The sequence below is a fragment of the Mesocricetus auratus genome, unplaced genomic scaffold, assembly GCF_017639785.1.
Source record: "Mesocricetus auratus isolate SY011 unplaced genomic scaffold, BCM_Maur_2.0 Super-Scaffold_100018, whole genome shotgun sequence".
In the NCBI taxonomy this organism is placed as follows: domain Eukaryota; kingdom Metazoa; phylum Chordata; class Mammalia; order Rodentia; family Cricetidae; genus Mesocricetus; species Mesocricetus auratus.
Genome location: NW_024429199.1, coordinates 25,384,585 through 25,412,184, shown reverse-complemented (window position 1 = coordinate 25,412,184; position 27,600 = coordinate 25,384,585). Strand labels below are relative to the sequence as shown.

The 27,600-nt window shown below is 41.1% G+C and overlaps 1 protein-coding gene across 7 annotated transcripts in view; it reads left to right on the top strand.

Moving 5' to 3' along the window:
* The window catches only part of Ahi1 (Abelson helper integration site 1), a 127,329-nt gene extending 100,600 nt beyond the window's left edge, over nt 1–26,729 (top strand). For 2 of the 7 annotated variants that reach the window (XM_021224265.2, XM_021224263.2), the window contains 6 exons: nt 4–69; nt 375–540; nt 3,429–3,526; nt 15,855–15,913; nt 20,869–20,971; nt 25,380–26,729. In XM_021224265.2, the coding sequence (XP_021079924.1) occupies nt 4–69; nt 375–540; nt 3,429–3,526; nt 15,855–15,913; nt 20,869–20,971; nt 25,380–25,382 (495 nt within the window). In that variant the 3' untranslated portion in view covers nt 25,383–26,729. The other 5 variants (XM_040728415.1, XM_013127302.3, XR_005869622.1 and 2 more) reach the window with 4 other exon arrangements.
* Nucleotides 26,730–27,600: the final 871 nt, after the last annotated feature.

Genomic DNA, 27,600 nt, shown 5'->3' with positions numbered 1-27,600 from the left:
CAGGCACATCTGCTAGCACAGAGAATGGGACCTCAAGGTGTATATAAAGCACTTCTAAGAAATGGGGTGGTGCGTGATGGTTTTTTTTTATTTGCTTCAAAGTAATTTACTTTAAAACTTTAACATCTGGTATTTTGAAGCTAATCTTTGTGCGTTGAATGCTCTTAACCATTTCTCAATCCCACAGTCTTTTATCTTGCTTCTCCTGCTGTGTTCCCACCACCCCTGATCCTATTAGCAACCCTTGAGGCAGCCTCAGACTTACCAAAGTCCTGCTTTGGTTTCAGCTGCTCTTCTGCAAGAGGAAGTGAGTGTTGGGGCTTTTTCTGTGGCACAGTTGTGATAAAGCTGTGGTGGTCTTATCTCTCTCTTAGGTAGTGGCTCTTTATGACTACACAGCGAACCGATCAGATGAACTAACCTTCCATCGCGGAGACATTATCCGAGTGTTTTTCAAAGATAATCATGACTGGTGGTACGGCAGCTTAGGAAAGGGGCAGCAGGAAGGTTTTTTTCCAGCTAATCATGTGGCCAGTGAAAGTAAGTGCATGCTCTCTTCCTGATACACTAAGATGTAAAACTGAGCCCAAGATTGATCATTTTCTACCCTGTAATGTATTGTCTACATAATCATTGCATGCGTTTAACACTATAAAAAATGTTTTCATTCTCGGGATGGGAAAACTGAAACGAGGAGGCACTGGTATGCCAGAGATTTACTAGGCTGTGAGATGGGATGGATGTCTCCTATTGCCTTGGTCATCCCTGGGGACCCTCCAGCAGCTCCTCCTCCAACTCCTGCCACCATTGCCCATGGTTTTGTCAGCTCCCCTCACACCCTCTCACCCCATGACTCGTCAGTTGACTGCATTTTAAGAACCACATCCCTCTCTTCCTATTTGTCCACCTCAGCTCTGGCCCGGGTACCTGCTGAGACAGGATTGGACGGGCTGTTTCATTCTCAAGCTCAGTAAGCCGCCATTTGTGAAAAGAAATGTGAGCAGGGGAAGATTCCTGATGAGGCATTCTAAGGGCTCTAGTTTTGCTGGGAGACTCTGAAAGGTGAAAATAGAGCTGCCACAGTCCGCATAGAAATGAGGTGAACTATCATGAGAGAGAGTGCTTCGAAGCATGGCCTAATAGCAGCTGGCCTGGTGGCATGCTAGGGAAAGCCCAGGACTGATGTCAGGAAAGCCACCTGGGAGCGCATGCCCCGCAGTTTATAGTGAGCCGTGTGATCTCATCTGTGAAATGAAGACACCGAGCTCCACCCGCTCCTACACAGACACTGGCCTGGTCTGATTTAAAGCGAAATAGGAAATACGGCTTTGCATATGTATTGCCTTTTGTTTCTACAAAGAATTACTTATTCCTAATAGTGGATTTTCATGTCATCTTTGAAACCCCATTTAAACCAAATTTTGACTGAACAAAAGTACTGCCAGTTCCTGTCTAAGTTCTGAATTTTGAGAGTAAACGGATATTTTTAAAAAAGTGAAAAGGAGGAAGAAGAATGTATTACTTAGCTGCTGTGCTAGGTTGCATCTAGATGAAGTGACTTCTCTTTACTGCCCCCCTACTGCGCCCTCGGCCTCCCAGAGCTCCACTCTGGGGTATTACTGCAGCTTGTCTGTTGCTTCAAGAAACTCCTCCCCTCAAAAGTGCCAAGGATTGCAAAAAGTACCCACTTCTGTCTCCTCTATCAGGACACTCAGCTTTCTGTGTGTCCCTGGCTAGCTGTTCTCTAAGGAATGACTAATCGCTTACAAATTTCTCCTGGGGGTGCATTTCATGGCATAACGGTAATGCAGAATGGAGAAAGCTTAAGGGAGAGTGGAACGGAGCTGTTGTAGGACAAAGTAACTCAGCCACGGAGCCTCAGTGGCAGTGGCTTGCTGCTAACCAGAGCTCTGGAGTGTGCCTTTGACTTTGACTAGGAAGCAGTCTGTTGCTGTCAGATACCAATGAAAACATTTGCAGATATTCTTTTTACTTGGCAGTATAAAGAGATCATGCGTTCCCAGCAGCATATTCTGCAGAAATAAACCCATAAGCTTGCCTACGGACATGTGGTCTACAGTGAGTTCAAATCTAATAAAATTTCTTTATGTAGTAATTTTGAAAACCTCCTGCAATGATGGTTGATGGCTTTGTAGAGAATTGATTCCTTGCCTCAACTCATGACCATCCTGCAATTGTCATCATTTCTTACTGTGCCCTGGGATAATTAGTGCTTCTTTTAGTCACTGTAAGAAAAGGAGAAAAATCAGAATACCTGAGAATATAATAACTTCAGCAGGTTCTTTTATTTCCCTTTTATCCTATTTGTTGCCTAAAGTTAACAAAAATTCAACTGCCGATTTTGGCATTAGCAGGGAAAATGACTCTCAGTGACATATTCCATTCTAAAACTAGTGGGAGGAATTGTCCTTGATCTTTGTCTAAAGCCACATATGCAAAGCGAATGTAAGTGACTTTTTATATGAACAGAATCTCCTCCACTCACTGTTCAACTGAGAACTGAGGCAGTTAGGAGGACAGCAAAAAAAAAGAAGATAGCACTCCATTGTCGAACAGTCTGATTCTACCCATAAGCCACTGGGAATAAAACAGCCAGTTCCTCCTAATCCCATCTGACACCCTTTTCTCAAGATATAAAGAAACCTAGGAATGATACCAACCCATCCTCACATCCAACTAATAACTCATAATCTTAATTGTGCAATTTCACTTAAATTGAACTTCGGAATTTCTGAATTCTGAATCATTCAAAGTAGATTTTCATTTTAGCCCTGTAAGATTCCCATATACCTTTTTGCATACATACACTTCATGCAGACTCAGTAGAGTACATAGATTATAATCTTATAAAAAGAGGTTTTAAGTTTAAATCTTAGGTATATTCCTAGGTCTGTGTTTCTTCATTCTGTGTCCCAATTATCCTTCAGGGCACAGCTCTACCTGCCTTCAGGGCTTGACACACCTTCCACTTCCTCCTCTAGGGTTTGCCATCCTGCTATCACTATCTTTGTTGTTAACCGCCCTCCAGACAATGCTGCATATGAGGGCATGACTGCCCCTAGGCACAGGGCTCTCCTTGAGTGCAGAGCCTGTGTGGCTACCGAACAGATAACCTTGCATGCAGCAGGTTCCTGCTAATTGCGTATTGAGAGATCATGAAATAAGCATCTATGTACGTGAATTGATGGCTTCTGCATTCCTAAAGTCATGATGATTAAAGCTTTGCAGTCATAGCTAGTGGGTCAGGCTGCTAACTACCTTAACAAACACATCCACTTCACTTGTTGTTACAACAAAGAATTGAATATCAGCTGCTTTACATTAAATATCTGTCCTCCATTGTAGTTTGTTCTCTGGTGGAACAGTACTCCTGACTTTAACTAAGTGAATTCCCATTTTCCTTCCAGCACTGTATCGAAAATCACCTCCAGAGGTAAAGGAGCGATCTCCTCCTCTAACTCCCAAGGAGAAAACTAAAACAGAAAAGCCTTCAGCTTCTCAAAAGGTACATATTGTCAAGAATGTGTGTGGTATATATGATGCTTTTATTCTTTTTTCAATCTGTATAAAATATTCCTTTATTTTTCATGCTTATGGCCTTCTGTTGTTTACATGGTTACTTCTTTTGATCTGGGCATCAATGTGAAATATAGGAAGTAAATGTGCAGCCATTTTCCAGATAAGGAAACTGAGGAGGCTCAGAGAGGATAGTGTCCCAAACCCCCGAGGCACAGCCTGTGCAGCCCACAAGAGGAGCTTGTGACTTGAAACGTGCTGCTGGCCGCTCTGCACTTGCATCTTCAACTGCCCTCCGAGCACGGCATCTGCCTCACCTAAAGGGCACACATGGACACCAGAGGCCACAGGAGGCTGCAGAATAAAGATGTTCTGCCCCTCAAATATTTGCTCTGCCCCACACATTTTTACTTGCTAGTAATTGAAGACACTTTCAACTGTTATGAGCCAGAGAAATGCCATTGCCATTTAAGGTCTCTGCCATCAGAAAGAGCAGTCAGTATCTTTCTGATGTGAATAATATTTTATATGTATATGGTTTATTAGACCTGTGACATTAGCTCTTGCCTTAGGCTGAGAAGCCATGTCATTTCTTGACTGTGCACACACACACACACACACACACACACACACACATACACACACGCATGCACATATACACATGTATGCACCAATATATGTGTCTTGTGGTTTTAGCAGTTGAACCCACCCCATATCAGCCATTCAATGTGTAATTACCTAGTTCTTCCATGCTGAATATTCTTTTATCCCCAAATGAAGCTAGTATAAGTGGACAAAGCACTTACCCTCATGGTTTTGAAGAGCTGGTGGTAAGCCACCTATGAGCAGGTGGTTTCAACAGACTTTTGGAACTAGAATGAAGATAATATCCATGTTTCATTGGAAACACATGGAGAGAAAGCCTTCCATTCTGTTTTGGGAAGGCCAGGAATAGTTCCCAAGGGAAAAATGCATACCCTGCAGCTTGAAGGATTTAAAAGAAGTGTTATATGAAGTTAGGACAAAACATACCCAAAGAGGGATAAATGGAATGAGGTATAGTATGTCCTTGATCGTGTCTGGGGAGTGCAGGATTAAAGGGGAAAGGAGAGGAGAAATGGAGGCACAAGCAGCCTCGTGCACTCTGCTAATGTGCTTAGATTTTATCCTCCAGACAAGGGTTCCCCTGGAGGAACTGCCCCAGGAGATGATATAAAAGGATTTTTAATTTTAGCACTAGCACGGGTGGTTAGAATGGAGGTAACTAAAACCTAACATGAGGAAATTTGTTAGGGATACATAGAAATAAAATACAGAAGACTGAACTAGAGGGAATGAGAGGTAGGCAGAAGCTGTGATTGCCAAGCTTCTCATTGATTCAGTTACTTCGTGACATAGAACATAAGATAACTCTGAGGTCACTGGATTATTATATAACTAAATAGGTGACAGTACTACAGAATTAATGAGCTATGAAGTTTTGAGGACAATGAGGTGAGACAAGGTGGACAATAAGAGCTGATTAGCTCAGTTTTAGATATTTCAGTTTACTGCTGATATGTTCAGAGTACCCAGGTAGAAACAGTCACAAGTGTCCAGAAATGCCAGACTAGAATTTGAGAGAAAGTAGAGCTCCAAAACCACATGAAGAGGAATTGGGTTAGTCAGTCTACCCTGTTGGAAAGCAGAGTTTGTGCTGAAGGCAGTGAACCTGATAATGTCTATGGAATCAGAAGAGAAGGAAGCCAAAGGCAGAACCCAGTTGATGTTAATATTAAGGGAGTCAAAAAAGAGTAGATTGGAAAACAGCAGGAAAAAATGCCCTGGAAGCTAAGGATGAAGCAAAGAACATATCTAGGCATTTGACATTATGACACTACCTTGCTGTCTACAAAGTTCCTGCTTGAAACCCATATGTAGCAGAGTTAAAAGACAAAGAAGAAAATCACAAACATACACATGCACTTATAAATCTCTACTGTTTTAAATAAGGTTATGATCTTGTGTTGGGTCACCTTCATGGCTGTCCTTGAACATGTGGGATGTAGGCTGCAGGTTGGACACATGTGCCAGCCAAGCATTTGGATTATCTGAGCATTTGGTAGTCAAAAGGACCCTGGTAGCTTTGCACCAGAATCAAAGTGACAAACAAGTGGAATTCATTCTCCAAGTTTCACTTCCAAAAAAGTGACAGAGGAGAGTGAGTAGTTGTTGGAGGAAGACAGGATATCCAGTTATTTTTTTAAGTGAAGAGACACAGATTGATATGCTATGAAGGCAAAATCAGGGCGTGATTGAATTGTGGAAGATGCAGGAATTAGTTTCATTATACAAAATCAAAATGATAGGTGAGGCTTGACATAGACCAGCACTTCTCAAATGATAGTGATTTTGCCTCCCAGAAGACATTTGGCAGTGTCATGAGATTTTTGTGTTATGTCATTTACAAGGAGTGGGTAGAATTGACTAGCAAAATACAGCAAGAAAGTCAAGCTTAGAACAGCATCCCTTTCAAATGGGGGAGATAAGTTGGGTAAAGTCAAAGTCTTGATATAAAGATTGAGAGATTCCCTGCATGCTACACCAGATTGGAGAATATAAAGAAGCAAGACATGGCTGGTATACTTAGAAAGCCAGGCTCAACACTAGGTCCCAGGAAGCTATTCATTCTGCTAATCAACACCAGTCTTACAGAATTAGTTAAATGCTTGTCTTAGGTCAGAGCGGTTATAACAAATATGCAGTAGCTTATAATGGCTTACATAAGGAACAGTTCTCACAGTATGGAGACTGACAAGTCCAAGATCAAGGTACTAGTAGATCTGGTGTCTATTGAGGGTAGACTTTGGTTTGCAGCTCTGTTGCAACCTCACAGGACAGCCTGTTTTGTAAAAGCACGAATCCTACTTGTGAAAATTCTATCCTCATCACCTAATTATCTCTAAAAACCATCATGGTGAGGCTTAGAAATTTAACACAGGAGTTTTGAAAAGATACACATCATCAACTCATAACAATTCTATATTAAATTTACAACCTAGATAAATCACTGCAATGGAAATATAACATTAGCATGGGGGCAGTAACAGGGTTTGGTTTAGTATGGAATGCAATGAAAAATCGAGTTTTACTGGTGTCCCCAACTTGCACCATGCTGACTGTTGAAACTAAGGCTATGTACTCCTACCTCTAATGTATTCTTCTCCATTGATTCTGTGTCAGCCAGAGGAGATACTATAGTTTTCTATATTTAGCTGTTCCTATGAAATTGGTGTTGACCTTCCTCTTCCTGATGTGCCAGTGTCCGTAAGGAACAACTTACTTCAGAGAACTCTCACTGCCTGTACTCTCTTTTACTTTGATAGACTCACTGTGTCATGGTCTTAGTTTAGACTGTAGTTTCCAGTTTTGATCTCTTTGCTGCAGACTTACCTTTACCTTCATCTCCCAGCATACTAGTTCTTCAAATGGCAAACCTAGCCCTTAAAATCCAAACTCTAATTCTAATCCATCTCAAGGAAGCATACAATATACAAATTAAAATAGTTTTTAAAATGAAATCGTTAGGCCCAGAATGTAGATTGGTTATCATGCACAGAGCCTTGGGTTGAATTCCTACAAAAGCAAGAATCATTAACAACACTAATATGTAAAACAAGAGTCATACAGGGTATGAATCCATTTGGGCCAGGAATAGGGACATTCCCACAGAGAAGATGGAACTCAGATCAGGGTTTAAAGGTAAGGTGAATGGATTTATTTACTTGAAGAATATAATTTGATCTGTCATATATGAATGCATGTGTTATAATAGAATCCTACAAGAGAGCAGTAGGTATAATTCAGGGTTAGATTGCTTGCCTAGCAACACGAGACACTGATTCAATCTCTAGCACTTTAAAAAATTAGAGACAGGCAGACAATCACCTCCGAGGAATTTGTTGAACGTGTATTAGACAGTGATAATTCCTGGAGGAAAAGAATATGTGAAATGATCTATGCTAATTTAAAAAGTCCCTGATAAACATAATGTTGCCCTAGGCACTAAAATGCCTTGACTACTCTGAGTCATGAAGCTGACAGCCAACCTTGAGAAATATGAACCTGAGTGTCTCTAGCACCTGGTTAGTTGTATTTCTTAATTAGTTCTTTGTCAAAATGGGCATGGCTTGATTTTATCAAGGTTCTATCTTATAAATATACCATCAAATGCATCAGAGATTTAATTTTGAATGCGAGCCTTTTCTTATTATCATGTATAAGATAGGCTTTTTAAACAGCATGAAAAGTGACTAGATTCATGGGAGGTCTGAGGTCATAGCATTATGGAGCTAGTCCCAGGAAGGACGCTGTGTGTGATTCTGGCTCAGCTACTTCATTGTGCAAATGAGCCGATTGAGATCCATAAACTAGAAAGGTCTCATTCAGATGACACTGCTACTGGATGTGGCCTCCATAGTCTCAGCCATGTCCTGTATCCTCTGCCATCTTGTTACAATAGACTGTCATTAGCCTCCACAGTGTGTCACTGTGGTTTTGTACATGCCTGTTTGTTGTTAGTTTCAGTGTACCTTCTTGGCGTGCAACTTCAAAGAATTATAGTCTATATATTTTAGTTTGGGTTTTGTTTCTGTTTCTGAGATTGGGGGGTGTCTCGCTCTATTGCCCAGACTGACCATGAGCTTTTGCGTTAAAGCCTCCCAAGTGGCTGGATCAAACTTAGTATATAATAGGGAATTAATGAGCTGAAACCTTACCTTATAGTTTAAAAATAAAATATCTAATTATTGAATGTACTCAGCTTTATTCTCTATACTTTTAAGGAATAAAAGGAAAGAAGCCTCATTAACTGTCCTGTTAAAATTTACATCTGTTCAAAATATACAATACAAAGTAAAGTTAGGCCTTTCAGTGGCTTGAGAGCCGCCACCTTCTCCACATTCTTCACAATGGACACACTGGCTCTGTTGTGGGTGCATATCGTCTTGCACATGAAATGGTGGTGGCTGGTGGCAGCCTTTGCTGCCTGTAGGAGATGGATGTTTTCCTCCAGGCTAATCTAGGACTTCTCCAAGGTGTACTGCCAAATTTAGCTTTAGTAATTCTGAAAGAGAAAATGTATTGGTGTATCTCTAACTTACAGAATTTGCTTAAAGTTTCAGAAATGTTTTATCTTTATCTGAAAAGAACAAACTTAGTATATAATGGGAATTAATGAGCTGAAACCTTACCTTATAGTTAAAAAATAAAGTATCTAATTATTGAATTCCATGAAGAATTTCAGTGCATCCAGGATCAATATTTTCTTAACATTCCCATGACTTATATAGTAACGTAACTGTCATTTAAAAAATCTATTACTTGCATATTGGAAAATTATCTGCAAGTCTGTAAACAGCACTTCCATAGAGCAAACACATAGAGCCCCGATGATGTGTGGGTAAAACCAGAGTAGACCCCATGCCAATCAAAGTCCATCCTCCATATTAAGACCCCCAGTAGAGAGGAACACCCACAGTCCTCAGAGGTGCAGCCAGATTGACAAAAGAAGTCATCTTTCCTCTGTGTGAGCAGTTCCAGGGGCCTCTGAGTGGTTCCAGGGGCCTCTGACCTGCACGGGATGATGCCCCATGTGCTGCAGCTTGTTTCCAGATTATCTAGCCTAGGGTAGGGTCTAAACTATTGCCAGGAGCTCTGACATACAAAGTCTGTGGCACAGTCCTTCTGTAGTTTGACCCCAGAATTAGGTTTAGAAAATACTCCTGATGTCTCCTTAATTCCATCAATTAAATTTATGAAAAATTAGCTTGCCTGTGAATTGTTTTCCAATTTGGCAGCTCACTCCTCATTTGAGCCTTAACTCAGCCTATGTCACATTCCATTTCGTTACGCTGATCTTCCATTAAAAGCTCACTTTATAGACTAATACAGCTTCTTAGTGAAAATTCTGTGATTTTTTTTGTAAGACACACAAATAAGTATTTTAAGGGTATTTATCACAATTCTCAGAGTGTATCATGGGCCATGGGCCATTTTTGCTTTTGTAAAATGCATTGATTTCTGGGGAAAGACGTCTTGAACAGTGACTATACAAAAGTATAAAAAATGGCATTACTCTCTACTCTGCTGTTGTCAGTGTCGCACATGGCCCAGGACTCTGATAAGACTAAGGGTTGTTTGACAGAGTAACACAGCATGCTCTTCATGACGATGTCTTCGAGGGTAATCTTAAACATCAATAACATTTCTCTGAAAATCTGTTAGAGATCAAAATGTGAAAGATGTGATTGTGAGAACTCCCCAGCAGTCATTCTGTCAGAAATGTCCTTTAGATAGTGGCCGGATTGATTAGAATCAGCCACACTGGCTTCTGACTTGACAAGCAACCTGACCTTTCCCTGGACGTTGTCTGACACCCTAACTCTACTTTCTACTTAAGAGATGCTCATCCTCAGTGATTGGCATTTTAGGATAATAATGCATTGTTTTAGGAATATGTTGTACATCGTCAGGGATTAGAGATAGTTGTTGTTAAATTTGTGAAAAAGATGTCTTACTGTCATGCCTTGAACCAAACAACCCTCGTAACTCATAAGCCACTAGGCCTGGCTTTATACAATGTCTCTAATCAGATGTAGGTACCTATTGATACTGCTTGTGTCCTGTGTTTGAGGAATTGATGTTAGTCTTTGCAAAAAACATGGAACATTAACTATATGCTAATGTTCTAGTTATTACTTAGCAATCACAGTAGTGTGATCAGTGGTACTGATTTTAAGGTTTCTTTTTGGGAACGTAAAAGGAAATGGGCCTTTTCTTATTCAAGGGTCCCCTGTTTTTATTCAGATGAACTATGAAATAAAACATCTTTCTCAGCACACTGGAACAAACTTGCTTGAATCACTCTTTGATTTGAACATGGCAGCACTGAGTTAGCCTTCTCTGTTTTACTCACATTGTTCCCCTATTACTATGGGTGTGGCTAAGCAGCCACCACCTGTGCTGCTGTGTCTTAATACAGAGGATTTCCTTATAGTCCACATGACCTGATTTGGGAAGAATTATTCCCTCATGATTGGAGATTAGAAAACAATTCATGCTCAAAAGAGGAAGTGGAAGACCCAAATAACTCTTCTGCTTGCAGAAATTGAAAAAAAAGGTGGGGGAGAATGTCTGGGCAAGATGACTCAGCTGATAAAGGCAGTCTCTGCCAGGCCTGACCACCTGAGCTCTGTCCCTGGGACCCACACAGTCCAAGGAAGGAACCGACTCCTGCACCTTGTCATCTGACCTCCACACTCACTCGCTGTGACTTCCACACCTCCTCACAAGGGTTTGCACACTTGCACATACGGTTAGTTAAATGGTGCACTTTTTTTCTTTGGAGGTCTACTCTGATATTTTGTACCTTCTTGCTTACATACAGTCCATTTCCCAAGCCAGGCCACTTAAGCCACAGGAAGTCAGTCCATACAAGCACCAAGATTTGGCAGTTGATGCCAGCCACATAGGCAGCACCTGGAATCTGTACTTTGTCTCATCGGGCTCCAGGCCTAGAGGAAACACTTGTACACTTTTGCCACTTGTGCTCTGAGTCTATCCATTGCTTTTTCTTTCCCAGCAAGTCACCAGCTTGTTGACTGTGATCACCCTTCTCAGTGAGGCACACTGTTGTGTCATCTTGCTGTTTGTTCCCTTTGACTCTCTGACACCTTGGCAAAGAAAACAGTGCCACACTCCTCAGCTGCTACGCTTTGGCTCCTGCCTTCCAAGGGGTTGCCATCTAACATGAATCCCTGGCATTTCATCCTGACTGTCTCTATATTTCTGTGATTTCACCTTGTTTCTGCAGCTGATTTTTAAAGATTAGCACTTCCTTCTGTGGAAAAGCCCTCTTAAAGCTGGGATCATTTTCTCCTTTTACTTTTCTGGTCCTCAATCCTTACCCGGGATCTTCTTATTTCTTCGCCTGCTTTGGCATCTTCCTTATTTGTTTAACACTTATAAGAATGCTTGTTTTGCTTTTGGTTTGTTTTGATTTGTCAGACACTATGGCAAAATGAAGTCTGGAGAGTGACAACCAATAAATCAGAAATAGTCCCTGAATTACAGCCTAAAGAACGAAAGTGGCATTAGTCATAGGGTCACACAATTAAACAAAAGCAATAAAGGACAGTAACTGGAAACTGCCCGGCTGTTTGTGAAAACTGGGAGTTATCAGTGGGGGAATACCTTCGGGACATTAGAAACAGCCTGTGAAGAACCTTAGATGGCCCCATGTAGCATCAGCTTCCCTCTGGTCCAAAGAAATCAGCAAACAGAAACTGGTAAAGGAAAATTAATTTATTTAACTTTGGCCAAAACAGAAAGGAGAAGGACATCTAAATTCCTCTCTGCTGTACCTGTGGCCATCTTACAATATATAGAAAGCCAAGAAACAAAGACCAGAATGTGTGCAAATGTAGTTGCGAGACAAGTTAGCCCAGGTTACCTCCATTGTCCCTGTTGTGGTTTAGAACTTTAGATTCAAGTCCACAGACAGAAGGAGCCTCTTAAAAATCCCCTGGTTTTTGTTTGTTTTTGTTCTTGTTTGATTTAGAGAAAGGAATAAGAAAGAGGTTGTAAGAGCACTACCCATTCCTGGCCTGGTAGAATTCCTTGTCCTTAGGTCTATTTGATAAATACAGAGTGAGAGCTCTTTGTATGGATTTGGCTTCAAACGTGACTCCTACATACTTGTTAGACATTCTGATTTTGCAAGAAAAAGGGGGTATGGTTTGATAGCATCTCTCTTTAGGATATATCCTCTCCCACCAGTGCTGTATTTAAACACTTCATGCAATATGTCTAAAGAGTCATTAAAGCCTTTTCAGGCATAGTTGGGAAAAGTCTGTCCTAATCCCAAACAAACTTCATTTAACATTTTTTTATGAAACTCAAACAGCCACTTTTAAAATCCAACATTTTAACACAACAATCCAAAGATAAATTGTCACATGTTTAAAAAATAAAACACCAAGAAAATGCTGTATTTGTGTCTTTTCGTTCCATAATGAAATGTTTTGGTTCTGTAAGTGCAGAAAACTCTGTATATAGTAAAAACACTGATGTTCACAACACAGTCACTTCAGATCCTAGTGGTATTCAGGCATCCTTTGCTGGCACTATGTGGCATAATCGCAAACAGTACAAAGTGTGTATGTTGTGGGTTTAGCGCCAAGGCCACTTGGTGGAGGTGCATGATATAGCCCCTACTTTTAGTTAGAGGGTTGTGACCTACAGTTTAAAGCACTGGAATCTATACCAGTGGCAGAGTGTGCTAGGCCATATAAACCTAGTTGTTACCCAGAAGGATTCTGCTTCTACATGTTTGCACTTGAGGCTTCAAACAGAGTTGTACTGAAAATTAGTTTGACTGTTAACTTGGTTTTAGAAAGCTTTGTGTAACCTGTAGCTACTTCTGTCTGCTTGGTGACTCTGGGCCTCCATTTCCTCATCTGCAGAAATAAGAGTGTGGGACTATGAGAGTGTGTGCTTGTACTCTGAGCCCCGCTTCCTTTTCTAGTTAACAGAAACCCCAAGAGAGGTGAAGCGGCTTAGTAGGGCCACACAAAGTTAACAGAAACAAGAATTAAACCACCAAACCCTCATTGGCAACCTTCCTCTCTCGTATCTATGTCCTAAAACAAAGAAAAAAAATACAATTCCCACAAAGTGGAGACGACACATTTAGAAAGGTAAATTTATCAGTGGGCGAATACCAGAATGTAAAATAAAGCCAGGCTGTCTCAAGTCTGCCTTATCCGATGTTGGTGTGTCCACAACGTGCACCAATTGAACAGTCATATGATTTCCGTTCATTCTTCAAGTTTTTAGACGTGTCGATTCCGGTGAGTTGTTTGCATGGCCCGTTTGTCTTTTCTAAAGCTGTTTGTAAGTTGTTTACTTCTTGGTAAATCTCCACATAATCAGTGGTGTCATTTTAAATCACTCCATTTATCATTCCTTTCATACTTAAGCCTCATTGCATTCTGAGTTGAAAATCACCCCCAAAGAAGCTGAGGGCTTGGGAAGCAGGGGTCTCTGGATTCTGCTCCTCCCATTCCTCATCCTCGCTTTGCTCATCTTCCTCTCTTCATCCCTCCTCTCCAAATGAAGGGTGCCCATGAAGAGGAAACGGAGTCACAAAACAACTGAGAGGTGTGTGTGGAAAGGAGGGGAAGAAGAACAGCCGTGCTCCTTGGCTTGATGATGGTGGGGGGCATTTATGGGTTGATTGCATTCCAGCCTTGGGGCTTCTGTTTAAAGATAAAAGCTCACAGAAACTCCTTCTCCCCCTCCTACTGCCTCCATGAGTCACTACACATATGGCGCGCTGCTGCTGAGACCAAGGAATGAGTGAGTAAAGGGGTTTAGAGTGAAGTATTAGTCCTAATTAAGTGTCCTTTAAAGTAAGTGTAAAAACATTAAAATACGGGCTCCCTACCAATTTAAAATGTATAGGATTTGAACCTAGCCTAAGCCACTTTGCATCATGAAAAAGAATCAGATACACCAGTGATAAGAACACAATGGGAAACACACTATGGACAATTTTTCACCCATTGTTTGTCTCTAGTAAGTTAGTTTTTTACTTACACAGACACAGAGTGCATTCTGGTCACTGTCTCCCTCACTGGTTTCAGTGTACTTCAACCTTTCTGAGTGTATCCCAGCATCCCTTTCACATGAGCAGACTCTGTCTGTTATAAGCAGGAATAAGACCCGCACAGGGCAATGCCAGCTTAAGGATGTTTTAAAAACATACACTTTTTTTTTTGGTAAAATGCTGGCTTCTGTTGAACAAAGAAATAGAAATAATACTTAGACCTTGTAAAGAACTGTAAAATGTTAAACCTTCCATTTAATTTGATTAATGTGTTTGGAACTTCATGCCCATGAAGAGGCAAAGGAAGTTCTGGGCAGATTAATGCTCTCTGAGTTTGTTTCTGATGCTTTTTGTTGCTTGTTGTGTGTGCTATTGGGTGAGAGCAGGTAGGGTTTTCAGGGATCTGGACCAGACTTTGAATTTGAAATTCACCGTGGATATATTTTTTTCTTGGTGCATTTTAACTGAGTCTCATCAATTTTAGCGGTGAAGAAAAATGAAGAGGCCATTGGGTTCTGTGTTGTTGGGGTCACTTGCTACAGCACTCACCTTTCACCCCATCTTGTCACTCTTTAATTCTCCTCTTAAATGTTCGATTTAAAACCACCTGATAGTGAACACATAGTCATAGTCAAGAAAAGCGATTGTCTTAAAATCTTTACAGTATTATAATACGCACAGTGTGCTTTCTGAAGGATACTTGGTGCCAAGGCGCCGTCCTGCAGAAATCTGGTTACAAAGGAGGGAAAAGTGGAGAGAGAGGCAGAGTGGGCTGCAGCAGAGGGAAGAGTGGGAAGGCAGGAGTTCTCAGACAAGGTTGAAAGAAAAGCTGTACTCCTTTTCTTTCACTCCGGTGTCTTGTTTGTTCCCGAATGGCTTTGATTTGAATAATGGTGTAGCTATCTTTCATCTGTACATGATTCAGCAATTTATTGTCTTATTCTGAATGTCAGGTGGCTCCTCTTGGTAACATCTAGTTATCGCTAAAAACCACTTTCAGTCTGTTTATGGCAGCACGGGGCTGATTCCTAAAGTAGTGTGTTACATTAAACACCATTTCCTCAGTCTACTTTGGGTTGGAGCTAATGCTTCGGGTTCTAGAGGAAGTGTATAACACTCTGAATTTAAGTTGGTATCTCTGAAAGTGAGCATTCAGTCTTTTTCTCAAGGGTGCCATTAGTAAAGTAAGATTTACTGAAGAAAAATAAAAGATTTGGAGTGTTCAAATTCAGAATCTGCATTCAGTTCAGTTGAGCCTCACTGTAAAAATGTGGACCCACTGACACGAATAGAAAGAAAAGAGGCAGTGATGAAAGATATGCGTGGAGCTTAAGTAGCACACCACAGTAGTAAGTTAACTTAAGCTAACTTACTTGTTTTTCTTTGTGGGCTTTGTTGTTGATGATGATGATTTTGTTTGTTTGTGTGTTTGTCTGTTTGTTTGTTTGTTTTTCCCGGTGCCAGCATCTGAAAACTAACCTTGTTATAAAGAAGATTTAATCTGTGGTAGACTAGCCTTTGGTTTTCCGTAGGAGTGAGCATGGTGCTGGGATAGACACTCACATTCTGTCTTCATGCAAGAAGCTGATGGGGACTCAGTGGGTGGATGCAGACAATGCTGTTCTCTTTCCTGTTGACCTACTGTTTGTTTTTCTCTCCTCCTTCACAGCAGGCCCCCCATCCGGACTGGTACCCGGATTCCAGACTGGGCTCACAGTTCATGGCACAGTAAGTGCTTCTCAGAACTTTCTGATATTTTGCAATGAGAAATAGCAGTGGGTTTTTGTTGTTGTTGTCATTGTTGTAGGATCATTTATCCATATCCGGTTTTCGTAACACAATTCACTACAAGTTAAATTTCCAATAGCTGAGTTTTAGAAGACTTTAAGAATGTGTTAGAAGCCAGAGAAATGATGCTATATAAAATAGCAACACACTAAACAGCAGAAGGCTTACTTTTATTTTTCATTTACTTTGTTTGAGTGATGTTTTGAAATAACATTAAGTGAATACAAGCGAGTGGTTAGGTAAAACTAAATTATGAAATATCTCCTCCGAGACATGAAAGGGAAAACAGCCAGTTCCCAGGATGCTACCAGGGAGAATGTGTTCTGTGTGTCAGCAAAGTCTGGATACACTGTCCATGAACAGCACAGTGTCTACTGGCCCCTCCTGTGCCTTATACACATGTGCACACAGATCATCCCCACTGGGCTTCCTTCAGACACATAGTATTTCAAGTTAACATATGCTATATACTTTAACAATTTGAGGAATAATTCATACCCTGATTCAGATGACAGGAATTGCCAAATAAAACCACGCAGTAAGCTGCAAGACAATATTTTACTCCACAGATGAGAGATGTGCCATTTTTAAGTAGACTTTAAAAGAGTCATAGGATCATAATATGAAATATACCTTATAATTCTTTCCATATCCCCTCTGTTTTAATAGATGACAAATAAATCCAAGAGGGGCATTCAGGTACTAATGTCACAGGACATCGCTGTCACTACTCAACTAAGACCTCAGTCTCCAGCCCCTCACCAACAGGCTTGTCTCTTTCTCAACTAGATTCTCTGCTCAGGCTCCACAGAAAGATGTTGCTACTGGAATTTGGGGATCTCTTCTTGATATCCAAAAGATACAGGAGAAATCAGGGTCCCATCTTGGGGTCCTTAGTCTCATTAATAAAAGAATTTAAGAATGGATTGGACCAGAAGTCAAACACAGTGTTCTGAGTTTGAAAGAAAACCCCAGGGCAACCCACTGTAGATGTCCGCAGCGTGAGGATGGGAACAGGAAAGGAGGAAAGAAACCATCACTTAAGCCAGCATGGGAGTCAGCAGACACAGTAGGCAAGCTGCCGTGTGGAGGGGAGAGAAAGACTTTAGAAAGAACGATGAAGCCTGATGTGTTGGGGAAAGTGTGCTTCAAAAATAGATAAAAAGAAGAAAAGAAGTTCCACTTTCCTTCAGAAAACCAAGCAGTCTTACACATCTGCATAGCTAAGGCCTGGAATCCACTATGTAGAGGTCGGGATTCTGTGAAGGGAGAGGGCTGTCTCTTTAGTGGGGTTTAAAGTGAGCTCGCCTCCTAGATGTGGTCCCTTGGCCAGATGACTCGCCTAGAACAACTGGAAATTAGAAAGAGAATCCATTTCCTTCAAGGGGGAGAAATAAGGGCTAGGAAAGTGGCAGCTTGGAGGTCCAGTCTACCCTTCTTTCCATGCCCCCCACACATGGTCTTTGGTTCCTCCACACAAGCCTAGCATGCTTTAGTTTCTGTCTGACAACTGTTTTCAGTTAATTGAAGTCCTATGTAATAATATAGTTAATAATAAATCACTAATGCCTAGGAATTTACATCCTAAAAAACTAGAATTGCTCATTAAACGTAGACATTAAAGAGTACCTTCCATAAACACCACGTTGGATAGGCTTTTCAGGAGATGCCTAGACCCACTGTGCACCCTCAGATAAGTGCAGAAAATGTCACAGACACTTGGGCTCCAGACATTGCCAGGGTAGCTAGCTCCACTTTTGTGGCTTGTAGAACACTTAAGAACCTCCTGCAAATCAAAGAGAAAGAGAAATTCCTAAGAAGTTCAGTTGTGTCCAGATGCTCATTTACTAACGTCTTTGGAAATTACCTGTACTCATTCTTTTAGGTCAGTGAAGATACATTTTCACATGATGTGAAAGCTGCGGACCAGTTAATGGTGGAAACACTGTTGTTCAGTACATACAGAGAAACTTGTCTCATTATCTCTAATTTACACTGCTAATTAACTGTACTCAAGAATACAAACAGGAGCTAACTTTTGTTTCCCTGCAGCCCTCCCTGCCCTTTTCAAGCATTTGCTTATTCATTGGATAACCAAAGTCAGCCACATGGGCTGTTGTTAGCACTTTCTGCTTGCATTTCTTACCGTGTTCATTCTTTCTGTCATGCATATGTGCTGCATGGGTGTTTCCCCATGCTTGCATTTACATGTGCATGAGTGCCTGTATGCGTAGGTCACAAGTCTGTGTCAATCACTGTTATTTACTGAAGGATGGTACCTGTCCTAGTTAGGGTTACTGTAACTGTGATGAACCCATGCCCAAAATACCATGACCAAAACACCATGCTCAAACACAAAAGGTCACTGTTCATCATCAAAGGAAGCCAGGACAGGAACTAAAATAGGATAGGAATCTGGAGGCTGGAGCTGATTCAGAGGCCTTGGAGGGGTGCCGCTTATCAGCTTGTTTATAAGGACTTGTTCAACCTTCTTTCTTATAGCACCCAGAACTACCAGCCCAGGGGTGCCCCCACCCAAAATGGGCTGACCCATCCCCCATCGCTCTACAGGCTGTGTACAGCCCCACCTTATGGAAGCATTTTCTTAATTATGACTCCCTCCACCCAGATGATTTTAACTTGTATCAAATTGACATAAAACTATCTAGCACACCACCAAGGTTTTCCTTGACTTCCACATGCATCCACAAGTGCTCGCACACCAACGCACATAACCTATACAAGTGAACACTCACACATATACATACATGTATTTTTATAGGTCTGGTTTTATATGTACAGATGTATTTGTAACACTTATAGTGAAATATACTTGTTATGCAATATACATTTCAGATCTTAAGAAAGATAGACACTCATGAGCCATCACCACAATTAAAGAATTTCTCATCCTTTTTATAATTCTTTCCATTTCTTTAACTACCATCCCTTGACAACCAGTGACCGCTGTCTCCTTCCAGAGTTTCAAGTACCACAATTGGTTTATTCTCTACCTGTTACTATATCTTTGAGCTGTCTAGTTCGGAGCCACTACAAATATCACTATTTGTGAAAGTCATCATATAGATATTCATATTCATGTTTATTGGGTAAATAACTAGAATTGGGTGGCTAGAAGTATTTTTCATACATTTTCTGTATCGTTTTACATTTATAGGCTTACCTGTCTGCTTTCTCCCCAGTACTCGGTATAGTCAGGCTGTAATTTCAACCACTGCAATTCAAAGTGTATCTCATATACTTTGAATTTGTATATCCTTCTCCATACTGGTTTATGATGTCAAGTATGAGTGTGTGTGTGTGTGTGTGTGTGTGTGTGTGTCCACATATATTTGTGATGTCTTTGGTGAAATAAGTATCTAATTAAATAATGTTTTACCTTTCTAATACTTGAGAGACTTTTATTAATTTTTTCTACAGTTATTCTTTTGTTTTGGGAAGGGCCCCTACATACCACAGTATGTGTGGAGTTCATAGGATAACTTTAAGGAGTCACTTCTCTCCTTCTACATGTGGATTCTGGGAATCAAACCCGGGCTGTCAGACTTGGCAGCAAGTACATTACCCACTGAGTTGTATCTCCAGACCTGTTATTACTAAGTTTCAGGACTACATTGAATCTTCTAAATATGGCCTCTCTTCCTGAATTTCATGTGGCTAACTCTCACTATGACCTCACAGGGCCTCGTCTGCACACATATGGAGAGTGTGTGTGCATGATCTCACACATAAGCACATTCTAGAGTCTCTTATTGTCCTAACTGGATAAACCATATGAACTTATTCACCCTCCTTCTCTCCATATGCAGTCACATTAAGAGCCAGAGCTTGAACATGAGTTATGCAGTTCAGTTTCGTGCATGCCTACTTTATCATTCCTGTTAATTACTTGATTTTTCAATTCTTGTATCTTTTTAAATTTAGGAAATTCCCATCTTCACAGTACATACTCAGGCAAATGACTGATCTCCTAGTTGCCTGGTTTCTCTCTTTTCATTTTTGTATGCTCTTTTTTCTAATATAATCTGTGTTGCAGCAGACCATGGTGTATGTTTTGTTATTACCATTGAGTTTTTCATGGCCTTCTGCAGTTAAAACCGTCATAGGAACTTCTACTCCTACCCTGTAAAAGTGTAGCTTTGCTTTTCCATCTACATTGAGTTTTTCATGGCCTTCTGCAGTTAAAACCGTCATAGGAACTTCTACTCCTACCCTGTAAAAGTGTAGCTTTGCTTTTCCATCTACATTGAGTTTTTCATGGCCTTCTGCAGTTAAAACCGTCATAGGAACTTCTTCTACTCCTACCCTGTAAAAGTGTAGCTTTGCTTTTCCATCTACATTGAGTTTTTCATGGCCTTCTGCAGTTAAAACCGTCATAGGAACTTCTACTCCTACCCTGTAAAAGTGTAGCTTTGCTTTTCCATCTACATTGAGTTTTTCATGGCCTTCTGCAGTTAAAACCGTCATAGGAACTTCTTCTACTCCTACCCTGTAAAAGTGTAGCTTTGCTTTTCCATCTACATTGAGTTTTTCATGGCCTTCTGCAGTTAAAACCGTCATAGGAACTTCTACTCCTACCCTGTAAAAGTGTAGGTTTGCTTTTCCATCTACATTGGTACCATTTTCTGGTTGCCCCCTCAGCATCTCAACATCAATCAGAGTTTGTTGCATTCTTGTCCCTTGGTCATGGCTGAGATGGGACACTGTCTTACTCCTTTGGACAGTCCCACTTGTCGCTCTCCCCATGGTTCTTCTCAGGTCCCCATTTATCGTCCCTGTCCACCCCACTATCCCTTCCCTAGATCCAAGCCTTATCTAACCCACTGCAGCAGCTGCCTTACTGGCTTCTCATTTATACTCTTTCCTTCCTGTAGGACTGAGAAGGGCAAAGAACAAAAGTGGGAGGACCGAGGACACAAAGCAGATACACAGGCGAAGAAAACTGAGCCAACAGCCCGAAAAGTCACCCTGATAGAGGTAAGAGAATCAGCAGAGAGTTGGAAGCGAGAGAAAACAGGAGGAAGCTATTTCATTACCAGGAAAAGACTTCAGATGCCAGAGAGAGCTCAGCTGGTAGGATAAGCACTGGCGGGGGTGGGAATCACAACCAAGAGGCTATCAGTGGCCTTGGAGGAAATGTTGGTGGACAGTCTACAAGCACAACTTAGACTCTTGATCCTGAGAGAAAGACCCCAGAGTAGTCTTTCTTTCTCTCCAAAATTGTGGGCTGTAAATGTTGAAACAGAGTACAGCAACTAGTGGAAAGCTCTGGCTGTGGAGGTCTTTAAATGGGGATGGCAAGAGCTCCGTAGACAGAGGTGAGAGCCACCTAAAGTCCTTCCAGAGGGAGGCCTGGGCTTCTGAGGAACAGCCTGATACTGGACAGGTGGAGCACATTTACTTGTGAGACAGGCCCTTGGGAAGATGGTAGAGGGTGCGTAAGTATAAGGAATGGGAACCTGGTTTTCTCTGTAGGCAGAAGTAGTTTGTCTGCCAAAACAAAGTTTTGGTATCACAGCCCTACCTACACCCAAAGCAAACATTTGTTACTTTCTAGAATAGATCCAGAGTTTCCATAACTTTTTTAATTTGAAAAAAATAAGTAAATCTATTTGTGCACAAAACCTAGTTGAATAATTAATCCTGGGATGGCTTTTATATAAGCATGATGTTGGAGTTAGAAAACATTTTCGGTTTTATTCTCAGTTTTTGTTTGGTTGTTTTGTTATTGCGGTGGTGGTGGTTTTTTGTTTGTTTGTTTGTTTGTTTGTTTGTTTGTTTGTTTGTTTTTTAGGGGGAGGACAGTTCTGTTTCCTAAAATGGCATCAGACTCTTAGGCTCAAGCAATTCTTCTAAGGTCATGCATGTTAGAAATGGTGCCCACTTGCTGTTTTTGAAGAGGACTCAGGTCCAGGTCCCAGCACTCATACCAAAGCTTATAACTGTATACTCCAGTTCTGGGTTATCCTATGTCCTATTCTTGTCCTCCTTGGGTACTACACAGCACATATACATACACACATACATACATACATGCATACATACATACATACATACATATCTACATACATACAGGCAAAATACTCATTCCCATTAAATAAAAAGAATTTTTTTAGAAAATGAAAATATGGGCCTATAAAGTTTTTCACTAATAACTGGGCTGAAGAAGAATTTTACCTAAATGATTTTTCCGTGCAGAATATAGAAAGCTCCAAGAAATCATCAAAAAAAAAAAAAGAAAACTAGTTAATAATGTGTAGGGAATGTTAGTAAAAGTATCAGTATATTTGGCAATAAACAGAGAAAGTATTTACTTCAGCAGTGATCAGATCCATGAAATGAAAAACAAAACAAAAAATTAGGTAATATTTTTCATCACAAAATGACAGCAAGTTTCAAAATTTAGGAAATATCATTTTTATGACAATATAAAGAAGTATATTACCCTCTTAAATGTAAGTCCCGTGTACAGTCCATTCATTCTTCATGGATGACAGTGGTAGTAAGCTTGTTTTTATTTTCATAAAAGGGGACACGTGGGGGTGTATGGTTTGCAAAATTCCTCTGTAGCCAGATGTGATGGAGTCTGTCTGTCGTCCCAGTGACTGGTGTTCCAAGGCAGAAGAATCACTTGAGCCCAAGAGTTCAAAGCCATTCTGGGCAAATTAGTGAAACCACATCTCAAAATACAGATGTCCTTTGACCTGACAGTGGGAAAGTTTTTAAAGACAATGGGGAGATTCAGTTAAAGGATTATGCCTTCAAGTAGATGTTCTATAAAAATCAGCTCAATCTTTGTGAGCAGAGTACCGATTAAAATATCTCTGGTCCAGTTTGCTGGTACTGTTGATATGGCTGTCAGTGAGGAGGCTGGTGGTTTGAGCCCTCGTGGGGACAGGGACAGTGGGAGATCCTTATAACATTCAGGGTTGTTTCCGTGGACTCTGCTCTTCTACAGAGGATTTGTTAAACTGTGAAATGCTTACATAATAGCTTATCAGGTACTCATTATTTCGATGACAAAGTTGTTTTTATGTGAGCTGAAAGAAGTGATTGATAACTTTAGAAAGTAGCTAATGTGTTGAATAGTGGCATCAACCAATGTTATCTGTATTGGATGTTGAAGTTGTGATTTTTACCCATGGATTTTCTGATTCTTTTCTACTCAACATTTTCATACTTCTTTAACATTCTTTTCAAAATTAACAGAAGTTCAGAAATGTCTCCTATAATCTGTCCTTTCTACACAGAACCCAAGATCCAAGGTCTCACAATAGAGTCCCTCGACTAAGCATGTTTTTCTGCCTCCAAGTTGAGGGCTCTGCCTATGTGGCATTTTTGCTCCCCAGCACTTAACCTGGGGCTCAGCACAGAGGCAAACCTGGGGAATGTGTTCCAGGTTCAGTTTCTTGTGACATTAGGCCAGGTCTGCTACTGAATCTCACAAGCGTTAGCCCAGTTTCGTATTCATTTTCATAATCTTGCTGTACAGATTTTCCTTTCTCTTTTTGTCGGAAGTGGCTTTTTCAAGCCTTCAGTTTGCCTCTCTCTTCCTGTGTTAGCTGTGGGCATGCTCTGTGTGAAGATGCCTCAGAGAAGTGGGCTCCGGCTCAGGTGTGTGCTGTTGGGTTAGATGGGTCCTCTTCCCTGTGTTTAGTAAAGCTCAACTGTGTCTCAGCTTTGAAGTCCCTGTACTGTCTGTCAGCAGCCCAGTATCCCGCTGTCTTCTGAACAGTCGCTGGGGCACACTTGACTGTCCCTTCTGTCCCTTTCATCCGAACCTGTCTCCTGCTCATGGGAGGTCTGCAGATCTTGCACTGTTCCTTCCTCTTAGTACTTGGATTCATTTCCCTTAAAGACATTCTTTGCTGCTGCTGCTGCTGCTGCTGCTTCAGCTTTTTCTAAACTTCTCTCAGGGTCCCTCTCTGGGGTTTCTCCTGTTTACTTCTCACAGTGAAGTCTCCACCTGCTTCCTCAGCTTGCCCTACATCTCCTGCACCTGCAGAAGCGTCTCGCTCATTTCCAGCTGTGTCTCCCTTTCTGCCCTTCTACTTTATGTCCTGCCGTCACTGAGTCCTTCCTCTTTTGTCTGTTGTGTTGTCTTGTTCCCTGAGACCTTTATTGTCCTCTCTGTACTTTGCAGATTTAGGGTTTCTGTGTGTACCCTGCATTTATTTGAACCTCTGCTGTACTCTTTTGTCCATTTGTGTCTGTCTTTAAGTGGAGGAAAGTTTGACATTGTCTGCTTATATTGCATGTGGTGACAGAATGACTTTTCTGACTCTTCCTGTTACTCTCTCTTGGCATGCTGTAGTGGTGTTCATGGGCTTCCCTTGACACTGTTTCTGAGCTTCTGTATGTAACAGGAGCTTCTCTGTGTAATTACATTTAGCAAATATAAAATCAGAAAACCTGAACCGGTAACAGAATCTAAACCTTGCATATAAAGTTTTCTTATGTGGAAAAAAATAATGTAACCACACACTTAAGCTAAAGCCTGTTTTGAACAAAGTCAAGTGTTTGCCTTCCCTCCTGGACTCCCAGAAGAGCCAGTGGGAATCCCGAGCCTCTGCCCTTGTCTGCCACAGCGTGTCAGCCATCACTTTTCTCAGAGGTGATCTGCAGACTTGACCTAACCTACTGCCATTGTTCCAAGGCTACAGCTCATTCTAAGGACAGTCCAGTGTACAGCCTCAGTTTAGCGGGAAGTCAGACGTGTTGAAGTCCAGATAGTCAGCAGTGCTGCATGAGTGGTGACCCTGAGCAGTCCAGGAGGAACCCCACTCTTCACACACACTCGCTGGCAGTGCCCACTGTGCTCTGCAAGAAAGCAGCGTGTGCGTGTCAGCTCTTGATGTTTAATAACAGTTTAATTTCTTTATCCCCACATTGTGTCCAGATCAATGGAGAGCAGTCACTATCATGGTCCTTCAGAAATGAAGTACACATTGTCTCGTTTGCTTCATACAGTTTGAAAATTAGATACATTAGTGGTTACTAATGTAAAAGAATCCTGATGAAGATGGGTTGTCTCTTTCTAATTATGAAACTGAAATACCCTCCACGAGGACATTTCCCCATGAAAGGAAGAACTTTCCCCACTCAGACTGCCTCCTCCTAGGCCCCTGCTCACTCTGGAGCCCTCATGCCTGCTCCTGAGACAGTTTGCCTTCTTACTAACGTTAGCTTGTCCGTGCAGGAACAGTCACTTGCTAATGATACACAGAGATGGAAACAGTACACTTGAGGGGCAAACTCTAAGATAACTAAATTAATACAGTATTTCTGTTTAGTATGTGGGCTGGTGGTGGGTTTCTTACTTTCATTGTTGCACCAGTTATAACTAGAAGATGTGTTCATTATCATTGTATATTTTTCTCCCTAGTAAAAACTTGGAAAAGAATGAAGAAACAACCAGATGAATGGAAATGAAATGAGAAGCTAAGCCAAATGGGTTTCTCGGTAGATTTTGAAAGAAAAGAAGTATCTACTATTTATTGACCTTATGAAACATCTGAAGTAAGGTTTGACTGTAAAAAAAAAAATCACTATGCCTCTGGGCTTAATTGTTATAAACCATTGTGAGTATTACTGGTCAAAGTATTGTATTTGTGCTATTAGTAACTGCATCAAAATTATATTGCTGCTGTTGGGAAAACCAATAATAAAACTCCAGAACTGCTACTTGGCAAGCGTGAATAAAAGTGTGTACATTGTTAGCCTGTCCCCTAAGTCATCATCCAGTGTTACCTACCGTATCTGTGAAGTAGCTGTAGCTGTGATGCCCTGCTCAGAATGCAGAGTCTGCTTTAAAGCTAACTGTGTGTGAAAGACAAGCAGCTTCTGAATAGTGTATATTCATACTGCCCCAGTAACAAAGGCATTAAAAGAAACAATTTGCCTGTGATAACTAAATGTCTATGTTGCTTTGGAGTGAATTATGTGTATAACTCAACACACCTAAACTAAGAGTGATTTTGGATGGACTAGCAATAGTATGCCAAATTTATTTCCATTTCTAGAGACAGTTCACATTTAAGCATATAAGTAACTTATAGATATAAATTGGTTAATATTTATTTTATTCTGAATATTTGTTTTTAAATTATTACACAGCATTATTTATGTCTTTATCTCCAGAATAACAACACAGTTACCATATGACCATATGTTTTGAAGTTGGATGTAACAGGGAAAGTCATCCTTTGTGGTTTTTCCTTCCTTGACTCTTCCCTGTCTTCGACTACATGATAAGTCTGTCAGTAAAACAGTTGACCCCAACAAGGTCAAAGCCTGTGGTAAAGTTAGAAAAACTTATTTACCCAAGTAGACAATTGATTCCATTGAAATAAGAAGTGAGAAAAACTGTGTTGAGCACTGATGTGTAAACTTGTCCAGATGTGCCAGTGTGAAACAGCTTCTAGTACAAATATATTTGGCTCTTATCCCTGCACATGTTGTAGAAGCTTAAACATGGTAAACAACGAGCCTGCAGTGCAGAGCCTTTGTAGTATTGTTATTGTTAAAAAGGAGTTTTCCAAAGCATAGAGTGGCAATGAAGCCCCCAACCCTCAGCCCTGAAGTCTCTTCTGCCAACGCCAGCCTGGCAGTGTTGTGGTTGTGTGTGTCTGTGTTCCGGGTATTTGGGCCAGGCAGCTGAGTCACCGTGCACATGCTTGTTTTCTGTCTCCTGAGTGCTGCTTCAGACAGTAAAAAATAAAGATGTATGTCCCTACCATTTCGACTCATGGCTTTTTTTTTCTTTTCCCCGTGTGCACATGCGTGTGTGTGTGTGTGTGTGTGTGTGTGTGTGTGTGTGTGTGTGTGTGTCTGTCTGTCTGTGTGTGTCTGTGTCTGTCTGTGTCTGTGTGTGCGTGCACCCATGCATGTATGTGGGCATGCAGGTGTGCATTTGTACCTGAGTGGAGGTGCTGGCTTCATGTCAGGAATCTTCCTCTATCTTTTTTCCACCTTACTCCTTGAGGTAGGGTCTCTCAATAAACCCAGAGCTCACCAATGAGGATCCCCCACCTCTGCCCCTGAGACTATAACTACAGGTAACCCCCTTTGATCATCCAGTATTCATTTGGGTCAGCTCAGGGTTTTCAGCTGCATGTTAGTTCTGTGATTTGGACCTTAAATTGAGCAAAAGGCATTTCAACAAGTTTAGAACTACTTCAAGTGAAGACTAATGAGAAGACATTGGAGGAACTGAACACTTGCCATGGTCTTCATGCTCACATGAAAAGCTGAAGGATTGTTTTACATTGCACCTACTCAGCACAGCAGGAACTGGTGAGTCCTGTGCCAGAAAACATTGGCTCTACTCAGAGCCCAGTCCTTCCACAGGCTGGCTAGTTGCCAGTGTAAGTCTAGGGTTACGTTCATGAAGATACTGAGTAGTGTCTTTACATACCTTCTAAGAACTGGGGATGCATTGTGATAGTGCCCTCAAGTAATAGGTCCCAATTATACTCCTGCATGAACTAAGACACTACATCCACTTGATTTATAGCACCATATGGGTTTTTTAAGCAATTATTTGTTTTTATCATAATTATGAAGTTATTGGATGTTATCATACTGTTTGTTCAGATCAACTGACA